We start from the raw sequence: 17,810 nt of genomic DNA, 5'->3' as shown, positions 1-17,810 counted from the left end.
TAATGCCTATGGTGTCAATTAAGGTAATTTCTATGTACGATAAGTATAAGTGTAAAAGCGTTTATGTAGGCTCTTCCATGAACCTCACTTTTTTGTTTGTAAAGAAGCAAACGGCTGGTACTGTGATTTTTCAGAGGGAGGAGTTTAGACAGCCAGCATGAAGGGTCATCATATCTAGGTCAAATATGTCAATTTCAGAATGCAACACATTACAGTCATAATAAATGAATTATTAACATCATGTGCACCATTATAAAGTTTGAAAGTGGGTTTTTTTAAGTTAAGGAAATATATTAAGTGCAGGTAATTTGATAAAATTCATTATTCTAAATAGGTCAATACACAAATGTATACGCATGTGAAAACAAAATTCTATTGGATTTAGACATGTTAGAGCATGTTTTTTTTTATAAAGGTAAGAAGTGCGTCATATTAGAATCTAGTATAATTAACACTGAACTCACCTATATTGTGAACTCATAAACTGACACTCGTCACAAGAATATTTCTTCTCTCTTGTATGCATTTTTTTATGGTGATTAAAATTGGCTAATGTGTAAGTGATGGTTTTGCAGCCATCAACATCACATTTATATTTCTGAAATGATATAGTTAAAAATTCATTTAGGGCTGTAGATTTATAATTATTAGTGTAAGTGTTAATTCTCATTAATTTCAAACATGTAAATATATACATAAACATTAAACATAAAATCTTATGTGTTAGACAATACAAATTTGCATTTTATTGTCTACAGATTTTGTTAAACCAGGAACCCTGCCACATTCTGTATGTACAATGGTCTATATGCCTGTCCAAAGTCAGGAGCCTGTTATTCCGTGGTTGTCGTTTGTTGCTGTGTTCCATATTTGTTTTTCTTTCATTTACTGTAAATTCAGAAATTATTGCAAGGTTTTTATTAAATGGGAAACATGCAACAGAGTTGTAAAAGCAATAATTTAAACTTCTGTATTGGAATATTTTATATGACCAAAACAGGATTTTTCTCAAAATCTTAAAATAAAATCGCATTTAAGTCTAAAATTACAATATTGCAATAATAAATGCATGCAATAATTTCTGAATTTACAGTATTTGTACATAAACTAGGCTGTTATTTTTCTCATTTAAATTGTTTAATATCTGTCCTTTTATAGCTTGCTAAGCAGTATGATCTTTGTTAAAGTTCATTGTGAAAGGCTGTGAAGCAGAGTTCGTGAAATTTTTTTCCCCTTGGTGATCTTTGAAAAAAATCTGCTGGTCCTCTCTTTTAATCTATTGAAAAATACTAAAATTGTGTCAGTCCTATGCAAAATTTTGGTGGTGAAATCGTTTGGACTGACACTTTTCGCTAACTCTGGTGTAGTCACCTTTAGTTGAAATTTCTTTGACAATTGGTATCCTGTGAAGAGTTGTCTCATTAACAATTAGTCGACAGGTTACCTAATCATGTCTAACATGCCACATTCTGTATGTATGTGTCTGTCCCAAGTCAGGAGCCAGTTATTCAGTGGTTGTTGTTTTTTTAAGTATTACATATTTGTTTTTCATTCATTTTTTGTACATATCCATGATAAATAAGGCCTTTAGTTTTTACATTTACAGATTTCGTTAGAATTGTTGTGTATCAAAAACGTAAAAAAATAAAATTCCCTATACATGCTTTATGGATCCGATTGTAAGCTTTATTCAACTTTCAATAGAAGGTAACCTGAAGAAAATAAAAAAATTCTGGAGTCAAAAGTCATACAAGTCTTTTTCTGTTGATTCATTCATTTTTCCACTACGTACCTATTTGAATGAATTAATGAAATCTTTCATTTCATGGAAATTAATTTTCGTATTTCTACCAAAGACTGAATACAAGCCTAAAGAATATTTGTTATTCATTGAAAATTTAGTTTTGTGGTTGACTTGTTCCCAAGAAATCCACAAAAATTGGTATCCATAGATTAATAATGAATCCGCAGTACTATATATATATACCATAAGTACCTGAACATTTGGATGCTGTATACCGTGTTCCTTGAACTGATGTATCTGCAAACTTGATCTTTTATAAAACTTTTTATAACAAACACTGCATTTTTCTTGATACGTCTTTGTTTTACGGTTGCATTCGTTCATGTGCAACTCCACATCGTCTTGGCTACTGTATACATATCCACAAACAGAACAACACGGTTTGACCTCTGGATGACTTTCTAGGAGGTGTGACGACAACACATTTAATTCTATAGTTGTAAAATCACAATTGTCACATTTAAACATTTCTTCAGTTTCTTTTTTATTCTCTTCTTCTTCAGCCATACTGGTTAAAGATGTAGTTTTCATTTCCTCAAGGTCATGAACATTTTCTGGATGTTTTTTAATCCAATGCCTTTTTAGAAGCCATGAATTTGAAAACTTCTCACTACAAATTTTACATGGTATACTATGGACCAGCATTTCATGAGCTTTGTACTCTTTCAAGGTTGGAAAAATCACAGAACATTTCAGACATTTTGTAGGCTTTTTTGTGTAAACTTTTTTTTTCCTGAATGAAGGGTAGCCAGTGACTTCCATTGCCTGTTCAACAGTATAGTGATGAATAATCTGAAGATGGGCGGCATGAGTACGGGGATATTTCAATGATTTCCGGCAATGTACACAGGTAATTCTCTGCTTGCCCAAGTTACTAGATGTTCGCCTTGCCGGTTTAGTCATATTAGTGTGGTCAATGTTACTTGATGCTTGTCTTGCCCGTTTAGTCATGTTAGTGTGATAGTGGACCAAATGATGGGCAAGAGTATCAACACATGAAAATGTCCTGTCACATATATCACATTTTGTTGGCCTTTTTTCATCTGACAATATATTGGAAGTATTTGTTTCTATTGGGTCTCTGGAAAATAGAACTCTACGTAAACTGACATGTTTTTTTATTCTTGTAAAAATAAATCTTTGTCTGAGCTGATGCCCTCCATGTTTCTTCTTTAAATGCAATGGAGCCATGCTGTAATAAGGGAAAGACAACCCACATTTCAAACAAGTAAACTGGTTTCTCATGCACTTTTTCTGTTTTTCATTAATAATACTTGAATTATTCAAGGAACCAGAAGAGTCATTATCTATTGTATTCAATGGGTAATTTTGATCAATCAAGGCTGAATTTTCCATTAGAGTTAATTGATCACTTATGTTTGACTTCATGTCTGATAATGGTTCAATGGAATTATTTTCATCTTTAAAATAATGTGTTAGACCTATCATGTTAGCTGATTTTTCCTTTACCACTACAACTTTTGGTTCCTGTGTTAAACCTGCTACATCAGCTGACATTTCATTTAGGGCTATAACTTTTGGTTCCTGTCCAACTTTTGGTTCTGAAATCTTTTCAATGTCCTCTATTTTTGACTTAGAGGTCAAATCTAGGTTGTCATTGGTAACTGATTTGATCAATGAGTGATTTTTACACATGTTTTTCTTTAGAACAAGTTGGCTAGCAAACAACTTTGAAACAAGAATTTTCTTATGCCTTATTTCTGTATGATTTTTATGAATAAACTTATTTCTACAGACCAATGACTTGGGACATCTATTACATCTGTATTTCTTTGATGGTAATATAACATTGTACTTAATTTTCTTCTTCTGATATGATGAACTTTGACTTTCACTAACTGTACTAGCCTTGGAGATGTTTTCACTGTCACACGCTTGACTTTCACTAACTGCACTAGCCTTGAAGATATTTTCACCTTCACACGCTTGACTTTCGCTAGCCATACTAGCCTTGGGGATAATTTCTCCATCACATGCTTCATTCATCTCTTTATCAAATGTATATGTAATCATTTGGAATTCCTTAATATGTTCTCTGTGTTTCCGAAACCCATGTCTTTTTAATGAAAAGGGACTTGAAAATGTTTCATCACAGAATTTACATGGAATACCATGTACTGCAACTGTATGAGCTTTCAAATCTTTCATTGTGGGAAATAGGACAGAACATTTCTGACATTTTGACACCTTCATTGTATAATCTATTATTTTAATATGTGATGGATACCCAGTTGCCTCCCTTGCCTGTTCAAATGAGTACATGTGTACACTACTCTGTAGATGGTTTGCAAGGCCACGTAATGTCGTGAAACTTCTTTTGCAATCTACACATGTTTTTGTCTGCTTTCTTACGTCAACTTTATGTGTGTAGCCTGTCTGCTTTAATGGTAAGTAATCAGTATGACATCTGGTGCTTTTCAAATGGCGGGAGAACTTTCGCTTAGATGAAAAGGTCTTTTGACATTTGTAACATGTTCTATTTTTTTCATTGAAATCTACCTGTACCTTAGGTAAACATGACTCTCTAGAAAACATAGAAAAACGCATGTTCACATGCTTTTGTATTCTGGAAGAAATGGCTCGTTGTCGTAACTGAAGATTTCCATGTTTATTCTTGAAGTGTAATGATGCACTGCTGTAGTATTGGAAAGATAATCCACATTTCAAACAGGTAAACTGGTTTCCTTTGCATCTTTTCTGATTTCCATTACTTTGATTCAGCAAGGATCCAGGAGAGTCACTATTGTTTGAATCCAACATACTAATTACTGAACCTTGTTGGAACAGCTTTTTGGAAAGATGTTGTATACATGAAAAGCTCTGACAGATATGTTTCTTTAAAACTAGTTGGCTAGCAAACAATTTTGAAACAAGTATTTTCTTATGTATTATTTCTCTATGATTTTTATGTATTAACTTATTTCTACAGACTGACAACTTTGGACATCTATTACACGTGTATTTTTTTGATGGTATTAGAACTTTGTACTTGATTGCTTTCTTTGGATATGACGAAATTTGACTTTCAATAGCCTTGGTAAAAATTTCTATTGCATTTTCAGAACTTTCTTTCCCAGAAGTGTCTTTTATTTTTACAAAAGATGGATAACCAGTTGCCTCCCTTGCTTGTTCAAATGTGTATTTATGTATACTACTCTGGAGATGATTTGAGAGGTTACGTAGATTGGTGAAATTTCTTTTGCAATCCACACAAGTCATTGTCTGTTTTATCACATCAACTTTCTGAGAGTAACCTGTCGATGTTTTCTGATGGTTTTTTTCTTTTTCTATTACCTTTTGTGTACAAATTGATGACTTGGGACATTCAACGCATCTGTCTTTCTCTGATGGTAATAAAACATTACTGATTTTCTTCTTCTGATTCAAAGAAATTTGTCTTGAGGTAGGCGTTGGTAACTTTTCATTTGCAGGACTTTCTTTATCAGTTGTGTCTTGTGTCATTTGTAATTCTTTAAGATTTCCTGTGTGTTTCTGAAATTTCTGATTTTTCGATACCTTCTTTGTGTGTCCTCTTTTATTAAAGAAAGATGGATACCCAGTTACTTCCCTTGCCTGTTCAAATGTGTACATATGTATACTTTGTAAATGACTTGAGAGGTTACGTAGATTCATGAACTTTCTCTTGCAATCCACGCATGTCATTGTCTGTTTTATTACATCAACATTATGTGAGAAACCGGTCGATATTTTCTGTTGTTTTGCTTCTTTTTCCGGTGTTGAGAGATTATTTCTGTCAACAGACTCAACACCATGTGAGTCTTTGACCTCTGCTCTCCTTAAGGTCATATGCTCAACACTTTTTCTCGTATGAGTTTTATGAAATTCAACTATGTGTTCAAGTAGTTCTGATTCAAGTAGAAATTTTTCCGAACAATTTTCATATGAACAAGCTATATCAGGATCTAAACGTTTTTTCTTGTGAACACTTCGACAATGTGCTCTAAAATCACTCAATGAATCAAAGGCTATATTACATTCTTTGCAGTTCTGATTAGAAAATTTCTTGTACTTGAAATATTTTGGATAGCCGGTCAATTTTTGCACCCTGTCAGATTTGAGTTCATGTTTTTCAATGAGATGAGATGCTAATGCACGAACACCCGAGTAACTTTTGTCACATTTGTAACATTCAAAATTTTTAATTTTTTGTTCAATTTTCTTCATTATGTTCTTTCTTTTTTCAAGCATATGTTTACTTCTTTTCTTAGATTTACATTTCCTTCTTTTTTTGCTTGTAGATTTAAACTTTCTTGGTTTTATGTTTCTGTGTTTCAAATTTATGTGAAGTTTGATGCGAGATACATTTTTATCCCAAACCTTACAGATTTTACAGGAATATCCGATCTTTTGTACTAGTATGTCTTTATACTGTTTTGAGTACAGTTTCTTCAATTTACAAACAAACATTTCAGCCAAACTCTTCTTTTTAAACTTTTTCATGGTAGGTTTCAATTTTCTAAATGAATTTTGTGAGTGATTCATTAAAAGTCTATGTCTATCATGTCTGATAGTTTTCTTCTTTCTGTTTGTCAAATGTTCTGCATCCAATGTATATTTATTTTTTCCATCTTTCACTAGAAAAGATGATGCTATGACACTATGTCCAGAGGTATCATGGGTAATGCTATGATCTATTTTTCCTGAAGTCTTGTTACAGTCTCTAGGTTGGACAAGACTATCAATTCGTTCTAGCAGTACATATGACTCTTTGATCAGACTATCTTGTTTCCCTTGCTTTGGCATATTACTTGTCCTTGGGGACTCATCAGTGACCTCTATCCCACCTTCCCATGATGCAACATTGTCATTCACATCAGTAGAAGTGTCATCATCTGCTACCTCTAAATTGTCACACATTTCAAAACTTTGACTGTCAAATGATTTATTCATTTCTAAATTTCTTCCATTTTTCACCTTTCCACTGACAGAATTACAGTCTTTATTTACACAATTTGTTCTCACAGTAATCTCCCTTACTTCATTTGACTGATCAATATTCTTCTTTTCATCTAAATTAGTTCTCTTCTCTTCCTCTGGAATGACAGTTATTTCCTGTACTTCATTTGGCTGATCAATTTTTGTCTGATCAGATATATCTGAAATAGTCCCTTTCTCTTCTGTTATAATGACAGTTAGCTCCCTTTCATTTGACTCTTCAATGCTTGTGTGTTCAGATATATCTGAATTAGTTCCCTTTTCTTCCTTTGTAATGAGAGTAACCTCCCTTACTTCATTTGACTCTTTAATGCATGTCTGTTCACTGATAAAGTTACAGTCTCCATTTAAACCACTTGTTTTCTTAGTTATCTCCCTTATTTCACTTGACTCTCCAATGTTTGTCTGTTCAGATATATCTGAAATAGTTTCTCCATATTCATTTTTTATACCAGTTACTTCCCCTTCTTGTGCATCATCTCCATTACTTGGCCTTGTTAAACTTGCCTGATATTCTTCCAAGTATTTTTGAAGTGATGGAATCTGTAAACCATGACTTACATTCTGTAGCAGGGGAAATAACTCTTCACTAAGATGTAGATTTCCAGTGTACATATAATCTAAAAATTCCATTAAGACTGCAACTTCGCAATCTATTAAAAGAAAATAGAAACCATATCCATACGAAAAAAAGATATCTTTTTAAAACAGTTAAAAAATACAAATTCAATTCATCAACACCAGAACAGCATTCACTAGATTTTTTTATCTATCAAATGATGTGTATGATTTTAATAAAACTGACTGTCTAAAAAAAGTGTGAAAATCATATAACAAGTCTTATATGTAGGCAAACTGGAACACAGAGAAGGAAAAATTGAAAATAAACAATATATTATAATCAGCGAATGATTTTGGAGCATATGTTGATAAATGTACCTTTAATAACTTTTTTTAACAACTCTTCCAAGGTAAATGTTTTTTTATCAATGTCTGTAATTCATGAAAATGCAACTGATATGTTTTACACTTACATGTACTTTATACACCATTTTGTCATAATAAAAAAACTGAACCAATCAAGCAAATTTATAATTGAACCATGGAAATATGGCAATAATAAGAACCTATATTCTGACATCCAAAACATTTTTTTTCTCAAAAATTAATCTCTCAAACTGTAAGTAGACTTTAGATTAATGCTGACAGACTAGTTCATTATTTTGTACATACATGTAGATTAGGCCATTGGTTTTCTCGTTTGAATTGTTTTACATTTGTCATTTCGAGGCTTTATATAGCTGACTATGCTGTAAGGGCTTTTCTCATTGTTGAAGGCCGTACAGTAACCTAGAGGTGTTGATTTCTGTGTCTTTAGGCTCTTGTGGAGAGTTGTTTCATTCGCAATCATACCACATCTTCTTTTTTATAGGGTAGTCAGGCTGGACTAATATGTTGTGGTGTAGTGACCTGTGGACCTGTATTCTTCTTTCAACTTTGTGTCATGCCAGCCACGTTTCTTTGAATGTCACACATGGAAATAAATCAATAAAGTATATGAAAATTCTGAACTTGTTTGATGAATTCTAAGATCTCTAACCTCTATTTGAACCTACCTACAACTATTGACACTTGAGGTAAATCTTTCCATTTCTCCACTTCTGTTCTGACTGCTCCAGAGAATGCTGCTACTACCAGTTTGTGAGCCAGGACTGTTGTACCAGTTCTGGTTATGATTGACAGGTCACATAGAACCTGACTTTTGTACAGTTGATAGAGATAATCTCCTAAGGGAGATAAGTGGTCACAATTTACCATCTTGATGTTATTTTCTTTACTCTGTCACTAACATTAATTGTGGCTTTTGATACATTGAACAACTGGATTATGCTTCTGCCAACAAACTTTTAGTTTATTCTTTTGAATATACCTGAAATTATATAATGAATCTACATGTATATTCCTACTAGGTGTACTATATAAAGGTATCAACATGTATTTTGGACAAAAACATTATGTGCAAAGTTATCTTTATTTTTTAAATTATTTTTTTGCATACTTTACCTTTTTCTTCATTCTAAATTTTAAAACATTTTCTGTATTCTTTATTTTATATTTTAAAATATGTTCTTTTTGCGCCTGTCCCAAGTCAGGAGCCTCTGGCCTTTGTTAGTCTTGTATGATTTATAATTTTAGTTTCTTGTGTATAATTTGGAGTTAAGTATGATGTCCATTATCACTGAACTAGTATAGATACTTGTTTATGGGCCAGCTGGAGGACACCTCCGGTTGCAGGAGTTTTTGGCTGCATTGAAGACCTATTGGTGACCTTCTGCTGTTGTCTGTTCTAATGTTCTATGGTCGGGTTGTTGTCTCTTTGACACATTCCCTATTTCATTTTCAATTTTATCTCTATTCTTTATCTTAAATTTCTTTAGACTGTGGCATATACATCTACACCCCATATATATTAAGCTAGTCTTAAAGACAGGAACATTGAGTCGACCAATAGATTTATTACATTAGTCCCATTAGCATGATTCAATACATTGTACATGTACATAACAATCAAAACAGAAACATACAATGTATAGTAAAGAAAATTTTATGAAATACTGAAAAAGAAAATGATTTTGCATTTATTTAACCCTATTCAATATAGTCCCATCATGTCAAACTGTTACCAAAGAAAGGTATATTTTCTTTTTATGTAAAAAGTGACTTTAATTTAGCTCTCAAAATCCTATCTTAATTTAAGTTAATAAACCCTACTCAGAGTAGATTTTGTGGTTTTACACATCCATATTTGTCACTTTATTTCAATGACCTTTCAGATATTTTTAAAGGTTTATTATAAAAATAGCTCGGGTATACCTAAAAGAATGATTGAATCCCCAAAAAAATGCTTGTAAAAAAGGGATTAAGACTTATAAATTTTGAGTTTCAGAAAAATTTTCTTATGTGTTTGTCCTTTCACAATACAACTGGTGCAACATGTGGAGCATGATATGCTTAATTAACCTCAAAGAGCACCCATTTAAGATCCCCCCTGATTTTTAGTGGGGTTTGTTGTTCTCTAACTTTAATTTTCTATTTTGTATTATGTAAGCTGTTATTTGTCCCATAGGCATGATACATGTAAGTGCTTCAGAGGACAAGATCCCCTTATATTAATTTAATTATCATAAATTCTAGATTGTTAAATATATACATGTATTGTTTCTTTAAACTATATCTTTATACCAACAATATACCATATTTTGTTCTAAATATGCATGTTTACTATCAAAGAGAAACTTGACTATAGACATGATAGAGTGGGGTCAGACCGTTATCGGGACTCCTGAATCCGGTGTTTTTGATCCTTTTGGAATCCAGGAATTCTTTTTTTCGAATTTCAGGAAATTTCTTTACCATGTTTACATTATGGATGTCAGGATTTCATGTTTTTAAGCCCGAGACTTGAAGATCAGGACCGCTCAGACCCCCTCTCATAGAGCGAGAAATAGGCCAGTTCCTGGATACTGTTTTTAGACAAATCACTCATGTGACTTCGGTCACCATGTGACAAAAATGTATGCATACAAATTTCCAAAACACGTTGAGAAAACGGGTGAAAAAGTTTATTATATATACTGTATCAGTCATACGGCATCACGATTATGTACTTACAGAACATTAATTATTTCTATACTACCCTACAGAATGAGGATTATGAAAGTGCTGGAAACTTTTAATAGAACAGGGATACAGGCGTGCCTTCTATCTGGTAAATGATGTCATAAAGGCGTGCGAAATCGACGAACTTTTCCAGTGAAAGACATGATTCCAGAAATGAACCATATAAAGTCCAGTTAACAGTTTCAACTTTTTTATAGTACTTAAACATGCATATTTAGAGTAAAATGTACTACATGTGCTACATTGATATATTTATCAGGTTGGGGTCATTATTTAACGAATGGGGAACTTTTCCCCAAATGAGTAACAATCCCTCTATTAAATAATGATTAAATGAAACAACTATTTTGTCTTTATCAGTCTTTTTATTGCCTGTCTCATATTAATAATAAAGGGTTCTTAACAGTAAACAGGATCCATGGTTTGTCATTTGTTCGTTATTTGCCATGGCATTGACTCTTCTTTTGATTATGAATTTGAGTGTCCTTTTGCCAGTTTAAGGATGTTCGCTACTCTGTTTAAAAATAACAAGCGTTTTAAAAGACTGTTATGAATTGATAGTATATATAAATAAAGGAACTAAAACAGTCGATAAAAATGGAGGGTCTGTGTGTTTGTTTTCGAGATATAAGCCATTGAAAATTTGGCGGGAAATAATTCTCTCTAGATTTTTCATAGATTTAACATTGACACCTTTTTTGTTTCAAAAATTATGAAAAATAACAAGGATTTTATAAGATTTTCAGCCGGACAGCAAATCTCATAATGGTGTCGATTTTATAAGTCTGGTCACGTGATTTTTAGTTCAAAAAATGGCATTTTTTAGCAATGGCAATGACGTCACCAAATCGACGGCGTAAAGCTATTTTGTGTATTTAACATGCTTAACCAAATACATCATTATATACAACAGGTTTCAAACTTTAACTACGTTATTCATTTAAGAAAGAAAAAATAGCATTTCCTTGATTATTTGATTGGGAAAGATGAAAAAACGTGCAGCGGCCTGACACTTCTCAGTAAATAAATTGAAATTGAAATGACACATGGAATGGTAACATTTTTTCCTTTATAGGGATGATACCTCCTGATATTATGAACATGAAATGCCTATTGATACAAAAACTCGCCAGGTAAAACGGCATTGTGTCAATTCAACAGGCCCAAAACAGGCGACCGTCCAAAGGGAGATAACTCGAATGAAAAGTCGTTGAAGGGAAGGCTGATCAGAAACAAGAGAAAATAACCATTTTGCTCAATTTTAGTAGGTGAAAGAGTGATTCTGGGGTAAAATATCCAATAATTTATCAGTGTGCGTTAGCAAAATGTGTAAATATGAAAAATACCTTGGATATTTAATACAATTAATCATTGGAATGAGGGCACCTGTCAGGTATCAGGACCCAAACAGTGAGAGAAAGTATAATAGAATGTATGTCTGCTTTGGTAAATCACTATTTAAAATTACATATTGCATAAAAATATCTGATAATCATCTAGAAATCAAGGGGGGGGGGGGGGGGGGGGGGGGGGGGATGCAAATATTATTACATATTCAGTTTAAAAATTAAATTACTACAGCTTCAGAAGAAATATAAAAAAGTTTTCTATATGGTTAATTTTTTTTACATAAAGTGAGGGGTTTTGGACCAGTAAATTATTAGAAAAAACTTTGGTGTTATAATTCCATCATTAAAGTGGGAAATTTTTCAGCATATATTCCCTGAGTGCATGTGTATATACCGCTCAATTTTGTATTTTGTCATATATACTTTGATGGAAATAATTATTTCATGGCATACTTTTTAGAAGAATCATAAATTATTATTCTTGAATACACATAAATTCTTCATTTTGATTCAGCATTCAGTGATGCAGAAACATATTGTTTCTTAGTAGATCTACATAAAAATATATTTTATAAAGATTATGGGTATAAAATGTACAATTTTGCTTTTATATATTCTATTCTAGAGTAATGTTTTTAAAGAATTTCTGTTAAGTTAAGACCCAATGTCAGTTATATCTATGAAATTATTAAATGTTTATTTCCATTCTAAATACATGTATCTATGCAAGTAATTATGTATGTGAGAGGCCTATTAATGATGAACACTGAAATGTAACAACTTCTAGTTACTGGCATAGGATATCATCCTTGACAATTTTGATTAAAAATATAAAAAGGCTTTACCAATAAAAGTAATTTCTATGTGTTTAATTGTAAGTAGCAATATAACAAAGTAATAAAAATTGAGAAAAAATAATAAATTCTAAAAACAAAATCAGTGCTTTATTTCATTTTCTATTGAGAGACTGATTAAAAAAGTAAAATCTATTCCTGAACAAATTGATGTCATAAAAATATTGCATTTTATATTGAACTTTGTTCTCTGCAGTGGTTTTTCATTCTAACTATATATTTAGATTTGGCCTGATAGTGACACTGTCATGTGTTTTGTTGTGTGCTGTCTCATTTTAGAAAAGGGGTTATATTGTAAAATATAAATTCTGAAATGTAGTAGTTTGAACTTTCTGCTGGTTTTTTTTTAATCATTTAGAACTTAATAGGGCTTAGGAGATATTATATAAATCTAAGCATAGAATATGGATACCCATACAGTCCTCTTGAGCCATGTCTGTTTAACATTTAAGATAAAGTAAATTTTATATTTTTCTAGAATAAAGTAAAACTGAAAATAGCTTTCTCACTAATTTTAAGTAATTTAGTGGGATAGTAATGCATGTACTCAAATTGAAAAAAAACAACAATCACAACATTCAACAGCTAGAGCCATGGGGTGAGAAAAATAATTATATAATGAATATGATTTTTTTTATATAATTCACATAGTATAATATCAGGAACATATATATTGACATACTGTTCTCAAATAATATGTACCATCATAGACATATGATATATAACCATTTCTGGTAACATATATAATATATATCATGTATATTATATAGAGAATAATACATGGCAAAATCCGTATCATATGTTGTATCATCCCGAGACATCAATATCAGCCCAAGGGCCTTTAGGCCCGAGAGATGATATTGGTCGAGGGTGATACGGCATGTGATACGGATTTTGCCATGTATTATACACTTTATCATATATTTCAACAGAAGAGTATTATATTATATGAACTGTTTTCTGATCCATAGCACTGGGTTACCTTCAGTTCTACATTTGTCTTGTTTCAAAGGCCTTAAAAGAACTGCTCAATTACCTATCCGAAGCACCTGGGTTACCTTACAATTTGCGTGCTGTTGTTTTAAAAATATTTTGTTTATTATTGTATTAATTTGTGTGTTTTGTATTGTTCATAGGTGCATTTAGTGTGCCAAAAAATATTAAAACTTGACGTTCATGACGTCACATACAATATGAAAACTCGATGTTTGTGACGTCACATACCAAACAATGACGTCATTCAAAAAATTTACCTATTTTGAGGAAAATTTTTCTTAAGCAAAAATAAAACCAAAACTGACTTTATATAAAAAAAAAAAAAAATAAAAAAAGTAGGGGTGTGATAAAGGGTATGCGATAAAGGGTAGGGGTGTGATAAAGGGTATGCCATAAAGGTTGCGCATCAAAGTTGCGCGATATGGATTAAACAGCAGGCTATTTATCACATATGCAAAACTACTGTATTTACTACTAAACATACAGTATGATAAATATATATATTGAAACATGTGTAATAATGAAGAATAAAAAAAATTACCATGTTGACCTGATATATAAATCCTCATTCATCAAATGCAGGTACATGCAGCTTAACAATTGTAAAAAAAGAATGAACTAGACTAAGTGTTCATCAATAGAGATTAATTTACTAATAGGTAAACTGGATGCAGATTGAACAATCATCTATGGAACAATTATTGAAGGACTGCTAGAACCAAGATAATGAATAGGGGACAAGCACAAGCCATATTATATTAAGAAGTGATATCATATTCATTCATTTGAAATTACATCTGAAAGTTACAAAATAAGGATCTGGCTCTGTTCAAACTGTTTTCCTCTGTCATTTATCTATGATATATCTGATCTCAGATTGTTTACACTGGACATGTCATTCTCAGTGTTCTCCCCAGGATTTTTTTAAGGCGCAAAATTCAAGGGCATGTAACTCTTTTTTTAGAGTGAACTTTTGTGATCTTAAGCAATTAGTCATAAATCATGACATGCAATATAAATTTTTATGCATTGTGTTATGTGTTTAATAATGCAGAGTACTAATGAATTACAAGAATATATGAAATAAATTGATTTTAAACACAAAAGTTATTTATATTCAGTCAATTAAAGAAGTCAAAATATAAATATTCATCTCTGTACTCTCTGCTCCTTCTAGGGTTATTGGTTCAAGATAGTGTTATTTTGTTGGACAATCTGTTCCTCAGCATTGTCTTTTAAAGTTTATCCTCTTTAGGGTTGAAAACCCCCTCTCATAATAACTTTTGCTTATACCCCCTTTAACATTTCTAAGCCATGAAAACTCAGTGAGCCACTTGTCACTGAAACCAGAAACATGGTGCTTGCTGTTATCACTTGCCATAACTTAAGCTCGATTGGGATTGGGAGAAGCAATGCCATCTGCTTATAATACTGACGGTGCTGTATACGTATTCCCCTTTTCATTAGAAGTCATTGGTCTGAAAAACAAAACTTTTACTTTCATCATCTGCCTTTTGCTTATATTTAGAAGTCACCCTTTGTTATTTTCAGAGAACATGTTTATTCAGAATTATCAAAATCGAATATGGTTTAGATATTTGGTATACAACTTTTTAAATAAAAAAGTCTTTATTAAAATATTTTAATGAACAGCTGAACAGTTTCCGTAGTTTGACATTACGCTTCCGTGTGTATTATTGTTAAAACCTATCTTTGACAGGTAGATATAAACGAAACTTTACAAATTCGTTAAAGTTAAGACCATTGAAATTAGTTACTTATGACATTAAACAGAAGCTGCCGCGATTCTACCCATGTTGATTGGATTGTCACATACTTCCCGATGGACGGATTCGCGATCGATGTTCAATGATCATTTTATTTCTAAAAACATGACAGTTTGAGACGATTTGAGCTTGCAATCAACATTTTTTCACTTTCTATAAATTTAAATGACTCCTCGTTATCTTTATTCAAAGTTTATTTTAATTTTTTCAACTACAAATACTCTCATTCATAATTTTCATCGTAAATATCTTTAGCAATGTGTATTCAAATTTATCACGTGTATTCAATACGTTCATTGGTCATGTATAAATAGATTCTTCTTCTCGACCAATGAAAAAATTCGTTATTTAAATGGTCAAGTAATCACACACACACGATGTGTAAATTTTTATACAATGTATTTGCGATCTATTTCTTCAATTTCTGCACTGAAGTTTTTAATTCTCTTCTGAAAATACCGATTTTCTTGATGATCATTTACGCTATTACATGATAACATAGTCCGATAAGGCTGAGATAAGCGTGGCTCAGGTAAAACTAATTATCAGTTATTGCGTAACACTGACCGACCTCTTAGCGGTGATCAGCAACTTGACAATTTTAACCAACATTTATAATTAAAATGTGAAAATTAACATACTGCGGGATCAAGTATTAAGGGACAGCGGCCAATTAAGACGCTGCAGGATCTACGAAAATATTATGAAGGCGCTGCAGCACCGCAGCGTCATATCGGCCTTGGGAGAACACTGATTCTTTCACTGATTCAGGACAAAACCTGACAAGTGTCACAATAATTTACACCTGGTCTTCCCCCAAAAAAATGCACTGCTAAAGGGATGTTATTGGGAGGTTTGTGTACATTTTATTACATGTCTAATGTGCTGAATTCATAACATGTGTGTGATTTATAAGAAGTAAAACAAATTTTGTTCATTTCTAGTATTTTTGTGTACTGGGGCATGAAAAAGGGAAATAAATTACACAAAAAATAACAGATTGTGTTAATTTCAAAGGACATGTTGACTGTCTTTTCATTAGTGGCAAGTTTGTCGCATTTCGGAGCTGTTTTGGTCAAGAGCAGAGCAGTTTCAACAACAAAACAGGGAGTTCCCGCAGGGCCTTACCAATTTGTGATGTGTACTGAAATTGAGCTCGTGTGTAAACAACGAAGGGTAATGTCATGTGACTACCCCAGTATTAAGTGTTTTCCAATCTCCAGTTTATCAATATAAATTTATCATATTTATTTTTCCTGGGTAAAACGGGTTTGTTTCAATTCGTCCCGAGTTGAATATTTGTCAATGACGGTCGATATTGAAAAATGGCGGTTCCGAAGGCTGAAAAAAAATGACTTGAATTTCTGATTCAAAAATGAAATTATTTGACTTCTCATATCTTTAAAATACTTGTTAAACTTATAATATCATGTATACTGCTCGTGATACGTTTAGTTTCTTATAATTTAAAAAATTCACGATTTCCTACCGGGTCGTCTTCCGCGGGGAATTTTTTTTCTACGCAGCGACATCTGTCAACGATGTTCTCTTAAATTATCTCCACTTGATTCTCGAATAATAAATCCAGGTTTTTAACGGACAAATCAGGGATTTGCTGTCCGGCTGTTTGAAATATGGCTTTTTAAACTTTATGTTATAAAATTATGAAAAGAAAAGTAGGAGTGAGTGGGCAATCTTTTCAAATGACAATCATGGATAAAACCAGAGGATTCCGAAAATCTGACAAAAAAAATCAAAAAATAGAGAGGCAAACATCCTTTAGTGTTTATTACTATGGTGCTCCTAAAAAAGTAACATCAATAAAGAGCACGTACATGATCTTAATTGTTTGCTGAACCAAATGTGCATTTATTGATTTAATGTGTGCGATTATTTGTTATTGGTAAAGGTTTGTATCAAAAGTGTCTCTATTCACCTTTCAAACTTGTTTGATTTCATGTCATGCAGACTTGCGATCTTCTTGGCAAAGCATAGCTGAGGTCATTAAAAAGACCGGAAGTCAACCTATCAATATTTTTCAGATTTTGGACAAAGCCACCCCAAATATACTCGCCCCAAAGCCATTAACTGTATTCTTAATTTTTTTTTCGCTAATTCTTTTTCTTGAAAAAATAATGGCTATTCTGTAATTACATTGCTCTTTTCTACAATCAATATATTTTATATATTTTAACCAAATTCTTTAATTTTTGGCAATCTTTAGTTATTCTTCAGTTATAATTAAACTTCTCCACCACATTTTTCAATAGTGACCCCCCCACCCCCAAATAGTACTTTACATGAATTGTCAAATACTTACTCAGAATTAGAAACAAGCATGGATTCTGACAATGAAATTATT

At 32.2% G+C, this 17,810-nt stretch overlaps 1 protein-coding gene across 1 annotated transcript; it reads right to left on the bottom strand.

The window, feature by feature from the left end:
* Nucleotides 1-464: 464 nt before the first annotated feature.
* LOC139507548 (uncharacterized) lies at nt 465-17,475 on the bottom strand (the record flags this gene model as incomplete). The annotated part of the gene is given in 4 exon segments (XM_071295783.1): nt 465-598; nt 1,997-7,434; nt 8,398-8,711; nt 17,385-17,475. Coding segments are annotated over 3 exon segments (5,774 nt in total), but the record flags the coding sequence as incomplete, so codon positions are not given.
* Nucleotides 17,476-17,810: the final 335 nt, after the last annotated feature.

Source organism: Mytilus edulis, unplaced genomic scaffold (genome assembly GCF_963676685.1).
Source record: "Mytilus edulis unplaced genomic scaffold, xbMytEdul2.2 SCAFFOLD_1764, whole genome shotgun sequence".
Lineage (NCBI taxonomy): Eukaryota > Metazoa > Mollusca > Bivalvia > Mytilida > Mytilidae > Mytilus > Mytilus edulis.
Note: the sequence above shows the minus strand (reverse complement) of the source record. Positions and strands in the feature narration are given on the sequence as shown.